Here is a 14,585-nt window from a genome sequence, read left to right on the forward strand (position 1 = left end):
AAAAAAATTAATTCAGCTTAAAATGTAAAATTTTACATTTCTTGTGGTTGTTCCTCTAAACAAATTTTACATTTGTATTTATCCAAATTTGTCAGAAAACATTTATAAATATACTGCATTTGATTAAAAAAATCAGGGATTTAACAATAATTTAGCATTTTTGACTCAATTATGTCATGCACAATTCTTCATGGGATGAATAGTCAGTGTTGTTATTGTGAACCAAAAGTAAAATTATTAAAAAGTGTTTTAGTTGACTGAAACTAAAAATAAATATCAGGTGAAAAATTTAAAATGAGGAAAATCTGAATGTTGCTTTGGCAACTAAATCAACTAAATAAGTATTAAAATTACTAAAACGGACAAAAGAATAAAGTATATATATATATATATATATATATATATATATATATATATATATATATATATATATATATATATATATATATATATATATATACGAAAACACAAAATTATTAAACTTCAACTTAAAAATATTTTAATCATTTTAAAATTATAATCATTATAAAAATAAATAAATTAAAATACTAATACATTCTATAATAGTATTATAAATAATACTATAATAACAACAGGGAGTAGTTCATTCACAAAATAAACACTTCAGTTTAGCACTCTTTATAAAATCTCTGATGCGCTCCTCTAGTACGTTCTGGACTCTTTTAGTTAGACCTACATCCTTTCTTCTCTGTGGTTTTGTCTTATTGATCTCAGCTCCTCTAAACAAGCCAACGAACGGGTCTGGCAGTAAACACCTCACTTTGTGCTGTTCGGATCTGCTTCATGATTTCACTCTCCAGCTGGAGTCTCTCGTGCGCAAGCGGCCCGTGTTTCCTCATAAAATCGATATCCTCCTTCAGACGTCGGTTCAGCAGCTCTGCGTGGGTCAGTCTGTCTCTCATCTCTCCTCATTTCATCAGCTCGGCGATGTCTGTGTTGCAGGCTTCACGCTCTGACCGTGCCAATATGAGACGGACAGATGCGAAAAGTTAAAGATGGAGTAGAAAAGAGATTATTTTGGTAATTCAACTTTTTTAAGGACCCCATAACATACGTTTTGTGGCTTTTTGTCCATATCTGTAAAAAAATTTAACTTTTTTTTTTTGCCTTGATAACTGATATTGATAACTGGTATTTTATTGCCTTTAACATTTATTTTAATTCATATAAATTACTTTATATTTGTGCCCCTCAAGCCATTTTTGTGTGTTTTTGACCCTGTTGAATTTTTTTTGACTGTAAATTATAATAGAATAGAATAGAATAGACACTTTATTGCCACATTACTGGGCCTGAAGTAAAATGTTAGAGATAGAAAAAACTATCTGGACATAAATTGCATGCAGTAATCAATATCCAGTCCGACCTTTCTGCACTGCTAAAGGAATCTCATTCTGCTTCCAGAGACAGAGGCTGTCCGGCTTCTCTCAAAGTTTCTTTGCTTTCTCCTTTTCTTCCTGAAGAGTTTTCTCTGCTTCTCTGGTCCAGCTCAAGATGCTCGATCAAACTCATCATCTCCATCAGGACGTCTGCGGAGAGACATCAACACTCCACTGTCTATTAACAAATGAATAAATTATTATTATTATGTTATTACTGTTATTTACTAAATAACTAAAACTAATTTGTTGATTGAAATAAAGCTGGAATAACTTGGCCATTACCTTGGCCAAATACACTATTTAATCAGTTTTAATAATATGAATAAATTAAGCTTAAGATTAATTTACAGTTATTTTCTGGTGATATGTTAGAGTCTGTATAATAGGTGTAAGACTGCTGATCACAAGTGCTATTGAAAAAAAAAAAGTTATAATTGATGTACTGTATGTGATCTATCTATAATGCTTCATGGCTCACATCCAAATGATACTGTGGTTGTTTTCATGTGCAGTTTCATGCTGAGTATTATCACCCTAGAAGAGAGGAGACATTCATTATTCATTCATTATGTAATATGAGAGCAAAGAAAATAAGATGTGATTCAACTCATATAACTGACAGCTCAATCTGGGTTTGATCTGTGTGGTACTGGTCTTGATCTAAGGCTTGAATTATTGTGGTTGAGTCTTGGTCAGAGATAAAATAAATAACACATATTTTATATATATATATATAATATGTGATGTTTTTAATCAGCTGTTTGGACTCTCATTCTGATGGCACCCATTCACTGGAGAGGATTCATTGGAGAGCAAGTGATGTAAAGCTAATTTGCTCCAAATCTGTTCCCATGAAGAAACAAACTCATCTATACATTGGATGGCCTGAAGGTGAGTACATTTTTTTGCTCATTTTCATTTTTGGGTGAACTATCCCTTTAAAGGTCAACATAAAATGGCTTGCACAACCCATTTTACATCCACAATCTGACATATTTTAGAATGAAACAGCATTCAGAATAGATAAAGGTGGGGTTTTTTTTATCCTAGTGGATATGATAGAAGATTGTGAAGACAATTGTGTCTTTTTTAGAATAATGTGCACAGATTAATGGTTAAAAATAAAACCAAAAACATGCATTAAGACAGATCTTATGTCCTGTTGTCTTTTTATGATGCTTTATTATTGAACTCAACTTTGCTGTGTTCATTGTAACTATTAATATTTAAAAAATAAAAATTGTATCCTGCATGTACGTATGTGATCTTTGACACACATTAAGCACAATAGTTTGGGAAAAGGATCCTGATCCCTATACATGCCATGCTAAGCAAATACTATTGATAAACAGTATTGCACGTTACATTAAGAATGCTCCTTCACTTGAAGGAAACTTGAGTAACTTTATGTCAGGCATCTCTCAAAAAACATCTATGAAAATCAAAATCAGTGACTGCATGTATCAATCAACAACCACTGATCACATACTGTTAAAACCAATGATTCTCTAAGCTTGATGATAACAAATGCATTACTATGGTATCCTATTTTTATTAATTTTTGTTGTTACTTTTGTTATTCTTGACATCATACATTTACATTAATCAAAACAGCTCTTTAACTACCGTCTGCACAAAAATAAACAAAGTTATCTTAAGTCAATTAGTAATGAAGCAGGTTAAACGATGTTCATCAGATAAGTACAGCAACACAACAGGTTTGACTGTGATTCACGCGCTAAATACTTACTTTATTCCCTGCTAAAGCGCTGAACGTTGAGCCATTGATGACATGTATTTTATTTATGACCCATCAAGCGCGATATGATACATGTTGACATCTCGCCATTGTGTCACGTCGCGACGCCACTTTTCTGTTTCCAGCCCCCAGCTTTCATCGTGCGCGCGCGGTTACTAGGCAACAGGAAGGCCTTCAGTCACCACTGAGACAATAGACAAAACTGAGAAAGTGAAAAAAGCCTTTCAGGGTTGCGAAGGTTTTGATGCTGTAGGGTGAATACAATCTGGTATTAGCATATTTCAAATGAGAAAATAAATAATAACAATAATAATAATATATATATGCACAAGATAAATTAAATTTAATAAGAGCTAATTTTTTTTGTTGTGATGAAGTTATATGTTTGGTATTTTTCATATTTATAATACAGTTATCCCACAAATGATTGTTCATAACATTTCGACACATCAAATTTTACTTTAAATGTATAATATATAATAAAATTACTTTACTAATATTTATTAATATTTCCGCAGAGCACTGATGGATGTGTTCAGTAGAGAGACTCCGCATTACGTCATCGCGAGAGGCGCATTACGTCACATCAAAGCAAATGGGCAGCAGAGCTCCGCGCCGCTCTCCGCGAGTCTAATACGAACGAAAACAGACTTTTGTATTCAAACGCCGAGATTGTCGTCGATAAAGTGCTTCGTTTGAGCGCAGATGGGCTTCAGTGACCGCAGAGGAGCTGAATTGAAACCCGTTTTGGCGATGACAGGCGTTTGGTGGTGAGTAGCAAGTGCACAGAGCTCGAGACGCCTCTTTGTGAACGCTCCACAGTCTACTACTAACACGCATGATGCAGATTCTTCAAGTATGATATTAATAGTAGTGTGTATATGGGACATTATGTCCTAAATCATCTGCTCCAATGCCAAAACGATAAAATATAACTATATTTATTTTGGTACTACTTATAAATTCTTCTACTAAATTCTGCTGAATATTATGCATTCATAATACATTTATATAATTGCGTGCATTTTATTGAGTATTGTATATGCAGTGTTTGCTTGTTTACTGTTTCATCTCGTAAAATTTCAACAAAAAACAATCTTTTAAAACACCTTTATATTGTAAACAAACATTGTTGCCATTTGATTTGTATTTTATGCACTTTAAGTGAAATTTTAATAGTAAGACATTTGGAAAATAGGTTAAAAAAGTTCTGCATGCACAAAGTCAATCTGTGTACATTAAAGTTATTTCTTTATTTGCTATGCCTTTTAATGTTATGCATGTTATTTTTGAAGTGCATCATTATATTACTTCATCTAATCAGATGCATGAAACACATGGAGATTACATAAAAGACGACATTAGAAGACTTTCCTGTAAACAACTACATGTAAATCATAGTCTGAATGGGCTGGGAGACTTTACCCAGAGTTCTGTGCTGCTTCATGGTGGTACCATGACAATCAGTGCAGCATACAGGCAGTTACTGTGTCTGATTGGTGGAAAAAGCAGTTAGGTTGAGTAATGGTTCACTTTGCTGCAGATAGAGTTCTCATGGAATCCAATTCACAGCTTTCAAAGCAACCCAAGACAGGACTTAATGTGCAAAAGTAAACAAAATCTCTTTTCATTCAGACATTGAAATTGACTGATGTTTCCATGAACTGCATATTTTATTAATGCATAAATAATGTCTAAAATGGGATTTTCCTGTGAAACCATATGCATATATGTACTATTATAAGTATAATAGTTTAATTGATAATGTACAGTATATACAAAGGACAATACAGAAAAATATAAGAATTTCATATATATATATATATATATATATATATATATATATATATATATATATATATATATATATATATATATATATATATATATATATATATATAGTTTTGTCTGTTATCTAGCGATGGTGTTTCTCAAAAATATGCATTATGTGGTTTCGGAAAAATGCAATAGCATTATCTGCTATCAGTTACTCCCACATATGGTTTAATGTGAGTAATCCAGCACTAATTACTTGGTGAAGATACTCCGAACAGCTGCTATATGTAGAACATGACTTTGTCCTCGAGGTCATATCTGTACGCCTAATAAGCCAATCGCCTTCAAGTCTGAGCCAAAAAAAAAACCACACACACAAAATTTCATGTTTTTCATTCAACCTGCCGTACTAAATAAATCATGCCCAGAGAGTGACAAAAAATGGAGTTGGGTTCAAAATGCCTGGATGCCACTGACTGTCCAAAACGATATTCATAGGCTCGGAGATCCCAGAGCCACAATAAAAGGAGAAAGAGAGAGAGAAAAAGATTAGGACACCGACTCTGTGAAATATGGGATCTCTCTAGAAATGTCCCATTAGAGGGGTTGAATTACAGTCCTCTCTAGCAAGCCATTCTTGCGTAACCTCTTGCATTTTGCCTAATAATTTCACACAGAAAGTCTTTCAACTACAAATAACAGTACAGGCCCTACAGGCAGGACCGGGCCTAGGGTTAAAAGACGGTGCAAACTAGCAACCAGATCTGAATCGGCCGTCTAAGCCCAACAAGAATGTGAGTCTCTCTCATTGGAAGTTAAAGATAGAGGCAACACATGCTGGATCCTGACCGGCTCTTATTTCAGTCGGCTGCCAAGAACTCTATGGGCCACTTTTGTTGTGTTACGACCTGACAAAAAGCATTATTAAAAGTTCTGGACTCATTGTGGTCGCACTTATAAATAAGCGAGAAGAGGACCATGGTGCTTTCCGTAGGGTATTTGCTTTGGATTTTCCTTTGTTTTTTGTGATAGTTTGGTTATTTTAGAGCATTAGTTTGTTTAGATCTCTTCCATTTGGTTTAGCATGATAGATTTGCCATTGAAACACTACGCTTAATCAGGCTGTGCACCTTATTTATCTCTGATGTGATTTCACTAGGGTAGATTACTGTCACGTTACTGATGGATTCATTTTTTGCAGTGCATTCTGGATAATTTTTAACATCTGCAGGTGAATGTGATATTGATGGCTGGACGTGTAGCGATTTGGCCCCGTGTTGGGCTCAACTCTTGGATCTCTAGGATTGTGATTGAAGATTCCTTAAAGTTAATTGAGCATTCAAAGCTTTGTGAAGGAGGTAGTTTAAATTCTCTAGTAGATCAACTTCATGTTCATCGTACGGTTTACAGTGCTGTTTTGGAGAGGGATAAAAACCTTATTTTCAAAGTTTCCTCAGAGCAAATTAAAAGCATTTTTTTCATTTTTCATAAAATGAAATCATTCTTAGTTCATGTAATTTAATATTATGACGATAAAAACCAATTTACTGAGACATTTACAAAAAAAAAGTATTGTGGCTGTAAATACAGTATGTACACTAACATTCAAAAGTTCAGTAGTCAGTAGGATTTTTGTCTTCTAAAGAAATTAATACTTTTGTTCAGCAAGGATGGAATAAATTGATAAAAAGTGACTGTATAGACAATCATAATATATATTCAGTAAAGAATATTTAACAAAAAAAGTCAGTTTCCACAAAAATATTAAGCAGTATGATTCTTGAGCACCAAATCAGCACATTATATACACAACAAATATTTTAAATTAAATGTATTATTCACAATATTACTGTTTTACTGTATTTTTTTAAATCAAATAAGCATAGTCTCGCTGAGCATAAGAGACTTCTTTTACAAGCATTAAAAATACCAACCCCAAAGATTATTGGAATACATTTTACAACAAAATACAATTTCAGTCTTTCTACTTAAAAATTTCACGTTCTTTGTAATGATTTGTGAATCTTACTACTGTATACATTTCTAAGTAAAATTGTTTCTATACCAATTCTTCTTTCAGTCTATGATGTTTTTATATACAGTATACTATCATACTGAATGATTGCCCTATTTATCACGAGCGTATTTACATGAAGTATTCCAAAGTATGTCTAGGAATTACTATTGTACCATGACCAAAAACTTTGTACAATTTCAAAATCTACTCTTTTGAAATGTAATTGTTGTATAAATTATTGTAGCTCTGTATATTTGTTGTACTAGATGATACAGCTGTTTCCTCAGTAACATGAGACAGTATTATACTGAATGCCACAAGGCAGTGATCTTCTAAATGTTATTTTTAATCAAGGTCACAAGTGAAGTTCAAAACCTCTGTTACTGTCTTTAATGTGAATCGTAACAAAAGGGCTCTGTAAAAGAAGAATGGGAGATAAGCACATGAATTCCACCAATGAACTTAAAACAGAGGTGGGTCACAGGTTTGCAAACAAGTTTCAAATAATGAAATGCAACAAAAAATCTAATTGTGTATATTTAGGAGAACAAAGTAAATCTTTTTATCAACTTTTAAAAGGGAGGAGAAAATTCTTCCGATATCTATTGCGGTGGATATCAATGGTTGTGTGTCCAATCAGACTCACTATTCTGTAGCGGTGAGCCAATCCAATTTTCAGTATCTGTTTTGAAATTCTACACTGATGTAAAAAAATAAAAACAGCAATGGTATCAGATTAATATCGGTATTGGCAGATACTCAGAATATTTGGTAATTGATCGGGATCAGTTCTGAAAAAGTGGTATCGAGCCAGCCCTAGATTATGGTTTGTGTATTTGTAGTTTTATTTTGAGAACTGCATTAAAAAAAAATCAGTTTTGTTCAATTTGTAGTGGAGTTTTGATGTATTAACAGCTCAAAACTTTGGAGAATGATGTTGTCATTATAGATGTTATTTTATTTTTTTTCCTTTGTAATGAAGTTGTCTATATTTAGTAGATTGTGTGTAACACAAAATAGTGACAAACAGGTCAACACACATGGAGGTATTGAAATTCTACAGTGATTAAAAAAAAACTGAATTGTATCAGATTGATATCGGTATTGCATATACTCAGAATTTTTGGTATCGGATTGGGATTGGTTCTAAAAAAATTGGTATTAAGTCAGCCCTAGATTATGCTTATAAATATTTTTTCGTTTGTTATTTTTCTATATAATGAAGTTGTCTATATTTAGTAGATTGTGTGTAACACACAAAATAGTGACAATCAGGTCAACACACATGGAGATATAGAAATTCTACTCTAATTAAAAAGAAAATGCACTTGTATCAGATTGATATCGGTATCGGCCGATACTCAGAATTTTTGGTATCGGATCGGGATCGGTTCTGAAAAAGTAGTATCAAGCCAGCACTATTATTTTGTTGCAAATTTATCTGTCTTTTGGTAGATGCAAACCAAATAAGGCAGTTGCAGCATGGATTTGTGCATTTTGGTGTGTATTTGTAGTTTTATTTTAAGAACTGCGTTTGTTTTTATCAGTTTTAGTGAATTAACGGCTCAAAACCTTTGTGAATGATGTAATACATAATAGATGTTGTTTTACCCATGGTAATAGTTAATTAACTTTATGCAGATCTGAAGACTAATTCCTCAAAAGGTCTATTTGCAGCCCAGTTTTCCTTCACAGCTGTGGGATGCCTGTCACACTGACCTTTTGTTTTTTCTGATGTTTCGCAGAATGATTGAAGAGTCAGGCCGCAACAGCAGCACCATGGCAGACAGAAGACAACTGTTTGCTGAAATGCGTATGTATTTTTCTGTTTTACTCTATACTCAAGCTGCGATATGATGGTAATCATGTTGATAAGTTTATAGAAATTATTACATTTTGATTCATCAAGGATGCATTAAATCTAAACACCAGCTAAAATGTCTCAGGCTGTATTTAAGCTGTATATTTGGACATGAACTTTCATGAGATGTGATGTTTTCATCTCACAGGTGCACTAGATCTTGATTCTATCAGATTGTCCACGTATAGGACAGCATGCAAACTGAGATTCATTCAGAAGAGGTGCAATTGTAAGTATGAAGGTGTTTACTGCTAAGAAATATACATTATGTTAACATTAGTAGATGTTTTTTCCACATAAACCTTTTGAATGCCCATTGTTATGAATACAACTTTTTTTGTTGTATTTACAGTAACTTTAGTCTTTGGAAATGATGTTGCCATTTGTTCTTCACTTCTTGCAGTGCATTTGGTGGATATCTGGAATATTATTGAGGTTTTCCGGGAAAACAGACTCAACTCCATGGACCTCAACACAGAGTTCTCAGTGTCACATTTGCAAGCAATACTGTCCACCATCTATTACCAGCTGAACAAGCGCTTGCCCACAACCCACCAGATCAATGTAGACCAGTCCATCTCGTACATCCTCAACTTCCTGTTGGCGGCCTATGACCCGTAAGAAACCATGCAGAGCTACCTTAAATATGCCTTTTTTTTTGAGAGTAAAAAAAATGTGAACTTCCTGTACATTAGGACTCTTCATAATCTTCACTTAAATTGCTGACCGTATTAATTTCTGAGTTGATGATTGTCTCTTTTAGGGAAGGTATGGGAAAGATGTCGTTTTTTGTGGTGAAGATGGCTCTGGCTGCTCTCTGTGGAGGGAAGATTTTAGATAAACTAAGATGTAAGTTTCACTTTGGATTTTTTTAATGTTTTTTCTCTTATGCTCACCAAGGCTGCATTTATTTGATCAAAAATACAGTACAAACAGTAGTATTGTACAATATTATTACAATTAAAAAAACATTAATATTTTGTCAAATGTAATTTATTCCTGTGATCATTAATCCAGTCTTCAGTGTCACATGGTCCTTCATAAATCATTCTTCCTGCCTTTATAAAATGAAACTGATAACTCATCTTTTTGTTCCAAAAGATGTATTTTCACAGATATCTGACCCAAATGGAGTGATGATCTACTCCCAGTTTGACCAGTTCCTCAGGGAGGTGCTGAAACTGCCCATGACGGTTTTTGAGGGACCATCTTTTGGGTACACTGAGCAGTCCACAAGAACCTGCTTTCCACAAGAGGTTTGTGATCATTTTTTTAAATGATTTAATGTCATTTCATGCATAAAGTTATCAGACACAACTGTTCAAAGGTTTTATGGTCAGTATGATTTCATTTTATATATATATATATATATATATATATATATATATATATATATTTTTTTTTTTTTTTATGAATTAATACTTTTATTCAACAAGGACACATTAAATTGATCAAAAGTGACAGTAAAGACATTTATAATTTTAAATAAATGCTGTTCTTTTGAACTTTTTATTTGTAGAAGAATAAGTATCAAGTTTTGCACAAAAAATAAAGCAATTTCAGCACTGATATTAAAAAAATATATATATTGAGCAGCAAATCTTCATATTAGAATGATTTCTGAAGATCATGTGACACTGAAGACTGGAGTAATGATGATGAAAATTCAGCTGCGCATCATATATATTCACATAGAAAACAGTTCTTTCAAATTGTAATAGTATTTCACACTATTACTGTTTTTACAGTATTTCTGTTTAAACAAATGCAGTCTTGGTTAACATAAAAAACATTAAAATATATTACCGACTACAGTGTACATTTTTTGTAGGGCAGACATTAAAACAGGTGAAATTAATAAGCAACACACTGGCAATAACCAGCAACGACCCAGATTCAAGTGCATAGGAACCGCAACAACATTTGCCATTCACAATTTCTTGAGAAAAACAAAAAAACTGTTTTTCTTTTGTACACACATGGTATTTATTGACTCATATGTATACTAACTGCCGTCCGTCCTCAGAAAAAGGTCTCGCTCAATGTGTTTCTCGACACGTTGATGTCGGATCCTCCTCCTCAGTGTCTGGTTTGGTTACCGCTGATGCATCGGCTGGCAAATGTTGAGAACGGTGCGTGTTTGTTTCATTTTTGTAGCAAACCATACATATGGCTCAGTGATATGTTATTACTTCCTTCAGCCATTCAGAAACTATATAAAAGACAAATATTGTGACAGTGTTCAATTAGTATTGTTGACTTGAATTTGCGTATCTCTTCTCTAGTCTTCCATCCTGTGGAGTGCTCCTACTGCCACAGCCAGAGCATGATGGGATTCCGCTACCGGTGCCAACAATGTGATAATTACCAACTCTGCCAAGAGTGTTTCTGGAGGGGTCATGCCTCGGGCAGCCATAGCAATCAGCACCAGATGAAGGAGTACATGTCATGGGTAGGTGAACGGCCATGTGGGAACCTGTCATCCAAACACCCTTTAGACTTCACTGTATGCCTTTATACTAAATGTCCTGCACCAGTCTAATTTTAACTCTGAGCACTGAATTTGCCACTTTGGTAGCATTTACTTTTCTTCTCTAAAGTTTACTTGTGTTTGGGGTCGGGAAATTTAAAAAAAATGTTTGTTGAAAGAAACGCTCAGCAAGGCTGCATTTGTTTGATCAAAAATAAAGTAATTATTATTAAAATTATTATATTATTTCTATTTAAAATAAGTTTAAGCTAAAATTGTAATTTATTCCTGTGATCAAAGCTGTATTTTCAGCATCATTCCTCCAGTCTTCAGTGTCACATGATCTTTCAGAAATCATGCTAATATGCTGATTTGCTGCTTGAGAAACATATATTTTTATCAAAATAGAAAGCGATAGAAAGTTCAAAAGAACTGCATTTATTTGTAACATTATAAATGTCTTCAGTGTCACGTCAGAGCGATATAATGCATCCTTGCTGAATAAAAGTATTAATTTCTTCGAACAAATCTTACAGATTTCGATCTTACAATCAAATGAAGTATGCAAAAATTGCTAAAAAAAAAAAAAAAAAATTATTTTTCACAATATTTAAAAAAAGGTAAATAATTTTTTACATGACCATTTATATTTATAATTAAACATTTATTATTAGTTACTGCACCTTTAAGACCTCTACATGTAAGTAACCTCTATTATGATATTCTTTGAGTATTTCTACATAAACATGCATATTTATTTAAGTAATTCCTGTTTTTCATTATTTGGTTCCATAAAACATATTCATATATATATTCATTATATATTTATTCTTCTGGTTCAGTACAGTCCTTTATTTTGCTCCAGAAATCTCCAGCTAAGAAGTTGTCGGACGCTCTTGGTAAATCTCTGAGTTGTGCCACCAGTCGAGAGCCTCCTTACCCGATGTTCTCCGATGCACCTGAGAAACCGCTCAACTTCACTCATGTTGGGTATGTAAACTCAGGCATGACCATATCCGACACATTTTGCTCGAATAGTCCTCTTGAGTGTGAAACGCTTGATTGTATTACACAAAAATCATGCATGCTAACATTGTCCTGCCTTGTGTGTGTTTTTTTGTTTGTTTGATTTTTGCTCATGCTGCGAAACAGGGACACATGGTAAGTGAAGTGAAATGAAGAGTCATATATTCTCTTATATCATATGGATTCACAATATTTGGATGGGGGAAAGCTAATCTTAGATGCACGGATATGTTTGACAGACATACAGACACCCTTTCATCACTGCACTTCAATTATTGTTTGCATTTCCTCCAGGCCTCCCAGACCTGTGACCAGTGGAAATGAATGCATGCTCCCTCACACAATGCCTTACTCAGGAAACCCGTACTCCAGCAAAACGTGAGTCTGTTACTGTACGACACGTTCAATAAAAGTATGTGTACAAGAATAAATCTGAACCTAAAGCATTCAAGCTTCACCTCACATCATGAAGTCTTTGTTTCTTTTTTTGTTATGTCTGTTATGCTTTTATTTCTATGTTCAGTCAGACAGGCTGCTATTGTAAATAAATGAAAATTTTAAATGAGTTTTTGGTAACTAACTGAAATAAGTGTAACTTAACTTGAAGTACTAAAACTAAAATTGAAATATAAATATCAAAATAAAATAAAATTGTAAATATTAAAACTTTAAATCAAGAAAACCAAAAAAAAAAAATACGAAAATGAAAGCTAATTCTAGCTATAATAGTATATATATAATACTAAAAATGACACTGGTGTGTTGAATAAGCATGTTTGTGTAAGTATACGTGTTGCTCATTAATTGAAACTTTTATTATGTCTCATTTTGGGGGTTAAAAGAGGTGCTCACGATGAGACAAAGCAAAAGAAGCAGTTTTCCCGGACGGCCCCTGATCTTTTAAAAGGGAAAGGGTAAGTCAACCTGGATGAAATTATGTCACTATTATCTGTTGTAAGTGCGAGAAGCATGTTAAGAAATAACAAGGAACAAAGATCATCTTGTAATGAGATACATGGGACTGTTTTGAGTAGATGCAAATAAAAACAAAGCTGTGAGGGATTGAAGAACAGCCCATTTAACCTGTCATGCTGGTTTGTACCTGATCGTTGTTTGTTGAGATGTCCTTTGTCCATTGCAAATTTATAATAAAAGACAATTTTTCAATGTATAGTCAATATTAAACGGATGGTACCTCCATCCCACACAACTCAGTTGCATTTGCATCAAGTAAAAGGGATAGTTCACCCAAAAATGAAAATTAGCAGAACATTTACTTACCCTCAGGCCATCCAAGATGTAGATGAGTTTGTTTCTTCATAAGAAAAGATTTGGAGAAATTCAGCTTTACATCACTTCCTCATCAATGGATCCTCTGCAGTGGATGGGTGCCGTCAGAATGAGAGTCTAAACAGCTGATAAAAACATCAGTTAATTTCTTGCGAAGTGAAAAGCTGCATGTTTGTAAGAAACCAATCCAGCTGATGGACTCTCATTCTGACGGCACCCATTCACTGCTGAGGATCCTTTGGAGACCAAATGATGTTAATGCTAAATTTCTCCAAATCTGATGAAGAAACAAATTCATCTACATCGTGGACTGCATGAGGGTGGGGATTTTTAAGCAGATTTTCATTTTTGAGTGGACTATTAAATATGTCATCAAAGTCTATTTGCATTCTGTATTATTATTATGAATGCATTAAAATAATGCATAATTGTATAGTGGAATCATAAGAAGATGAGAAGATAAGATCGTGTGAAGATGTTTTTTACACTCCATTACTTTTTCATCTCATCTGTGTTTGTGAAACATGGTTTCAGGGTTCAGTACAGCCTCGATATTGCGGATAGGCTCGCTGATGAGCACATACTTATCGGACTTTATGTGAATCTCCTCCGAAAGGACCGTTCATGGTCAGTGTGTGCTGTCAGTCTGCTGAGGTTGCTGTGGCAGTTTTCTTCCTAATCTGTTTTTAGAGCTCCAAGGTCACCATGTCAGTCTGGTAATACTTCAGTGTAACATTGTTAATGTCAAACTATCATTTGAGGAAACATTGCAGGTTTTTTCCCACAGTTTAAATGTACAGTATGTAATATCATTTCTGCATTTTAAAAAGGACACCAGATGTGAGATGGTGACTATTCTGGACACAACGCTGTCTTGTATTTGCAGCTTGCTAACTGGCCAGGCTTTTGTTGTGTTTAAGCAGTGTATTTGCTCTGTGTTAAACATATTACATTTCACTGCCATAGAACGCAACAGTCCAGAA

The 14,585-nt window shown here is 33.8% G+C and overlaps 1 protein-coding gene across 6 annotated transcripts in view; it reads left to right on the forward strand.

Annotated features, from left to right (window-relative positions):
* The first annotated feature begins 3,747 nt into the window (after window positions 1-3,747).
* The window catches only part of LOC127946242 (dystrobrevin beta-like), a 19,357-nt gene continuing 8,519 nt past the window's right edge, over window positions 3,748-14,585 (forward strand). The window contains exons 1-12 of one of the 6 annotated variants that reach the window (XM_052542685.1): window positions 3,748-3,932; window positions 8,701-8,768; window positions 8,965-9,045; window positions 9,220-9,433; window positions 9,580-9,665; window positions 9,918-10,072; window positions 10,843-10,948; window positions 11,102-11,268; window positions 12,152-12,276; window positions 12,607-12,690; window positions 13,155-13,226; window positions 14,137-14,229. In XM_052542685.1, coding sequence (XP_052398645.1) covers window positions 8,702-8,768; window positions 8,965-9,045; window positions 9,220-9,433; window positions 9,580-9,665; window positions 9,918-10,072; window positions 10,843-10,948; window positions 11,102-11,268; window positions 12,152-12,276; window positions 12,607-12,690; window positions 13,155-13,226; window positions 14,137-14,229 — 1,250 coding nt within the window. In that variant the 5' untranslated portion in view covers window positions 3,748-3,932; window position 8,701. Of the gene's footprint in view, window positions 3,933-5,818; window positions 5,934-8,700; window positions 8,769-8,964; window positions 9,046-9,219; window positions 9,434-9,579; window positions 9,666-9,917; window positions 10,073-10,842; window positions 10,949-11,101; window positions 11,269-12,151; window positions 12,277-12,606; window positions 12,691-13,154; window positions 13,227-14,136; window positions 14,230-14,585 lie in introns of those variants that run through there. The other 5 variants (XM_052542684.1, XM_052542686.1, XM_052542688.1 and 2 more) reach the window with 5 other exon arrangements.

Source organism: Carassius gibelio, chromosome A24, assembly GCF_023724105.1.
Source record: "Carassius gibelio isolate Cgi1373 ecotype wild population from Czech Republic chromosome A24, carGib1.2-hapl.c, whole genome shotgun sequence".
Lineage (NCBI taxonomy): Eukaryota > Metazoa > Chordata > Actinopteri > Cypriniformes > Cyprinidae > Carassius > Carassius gibelio.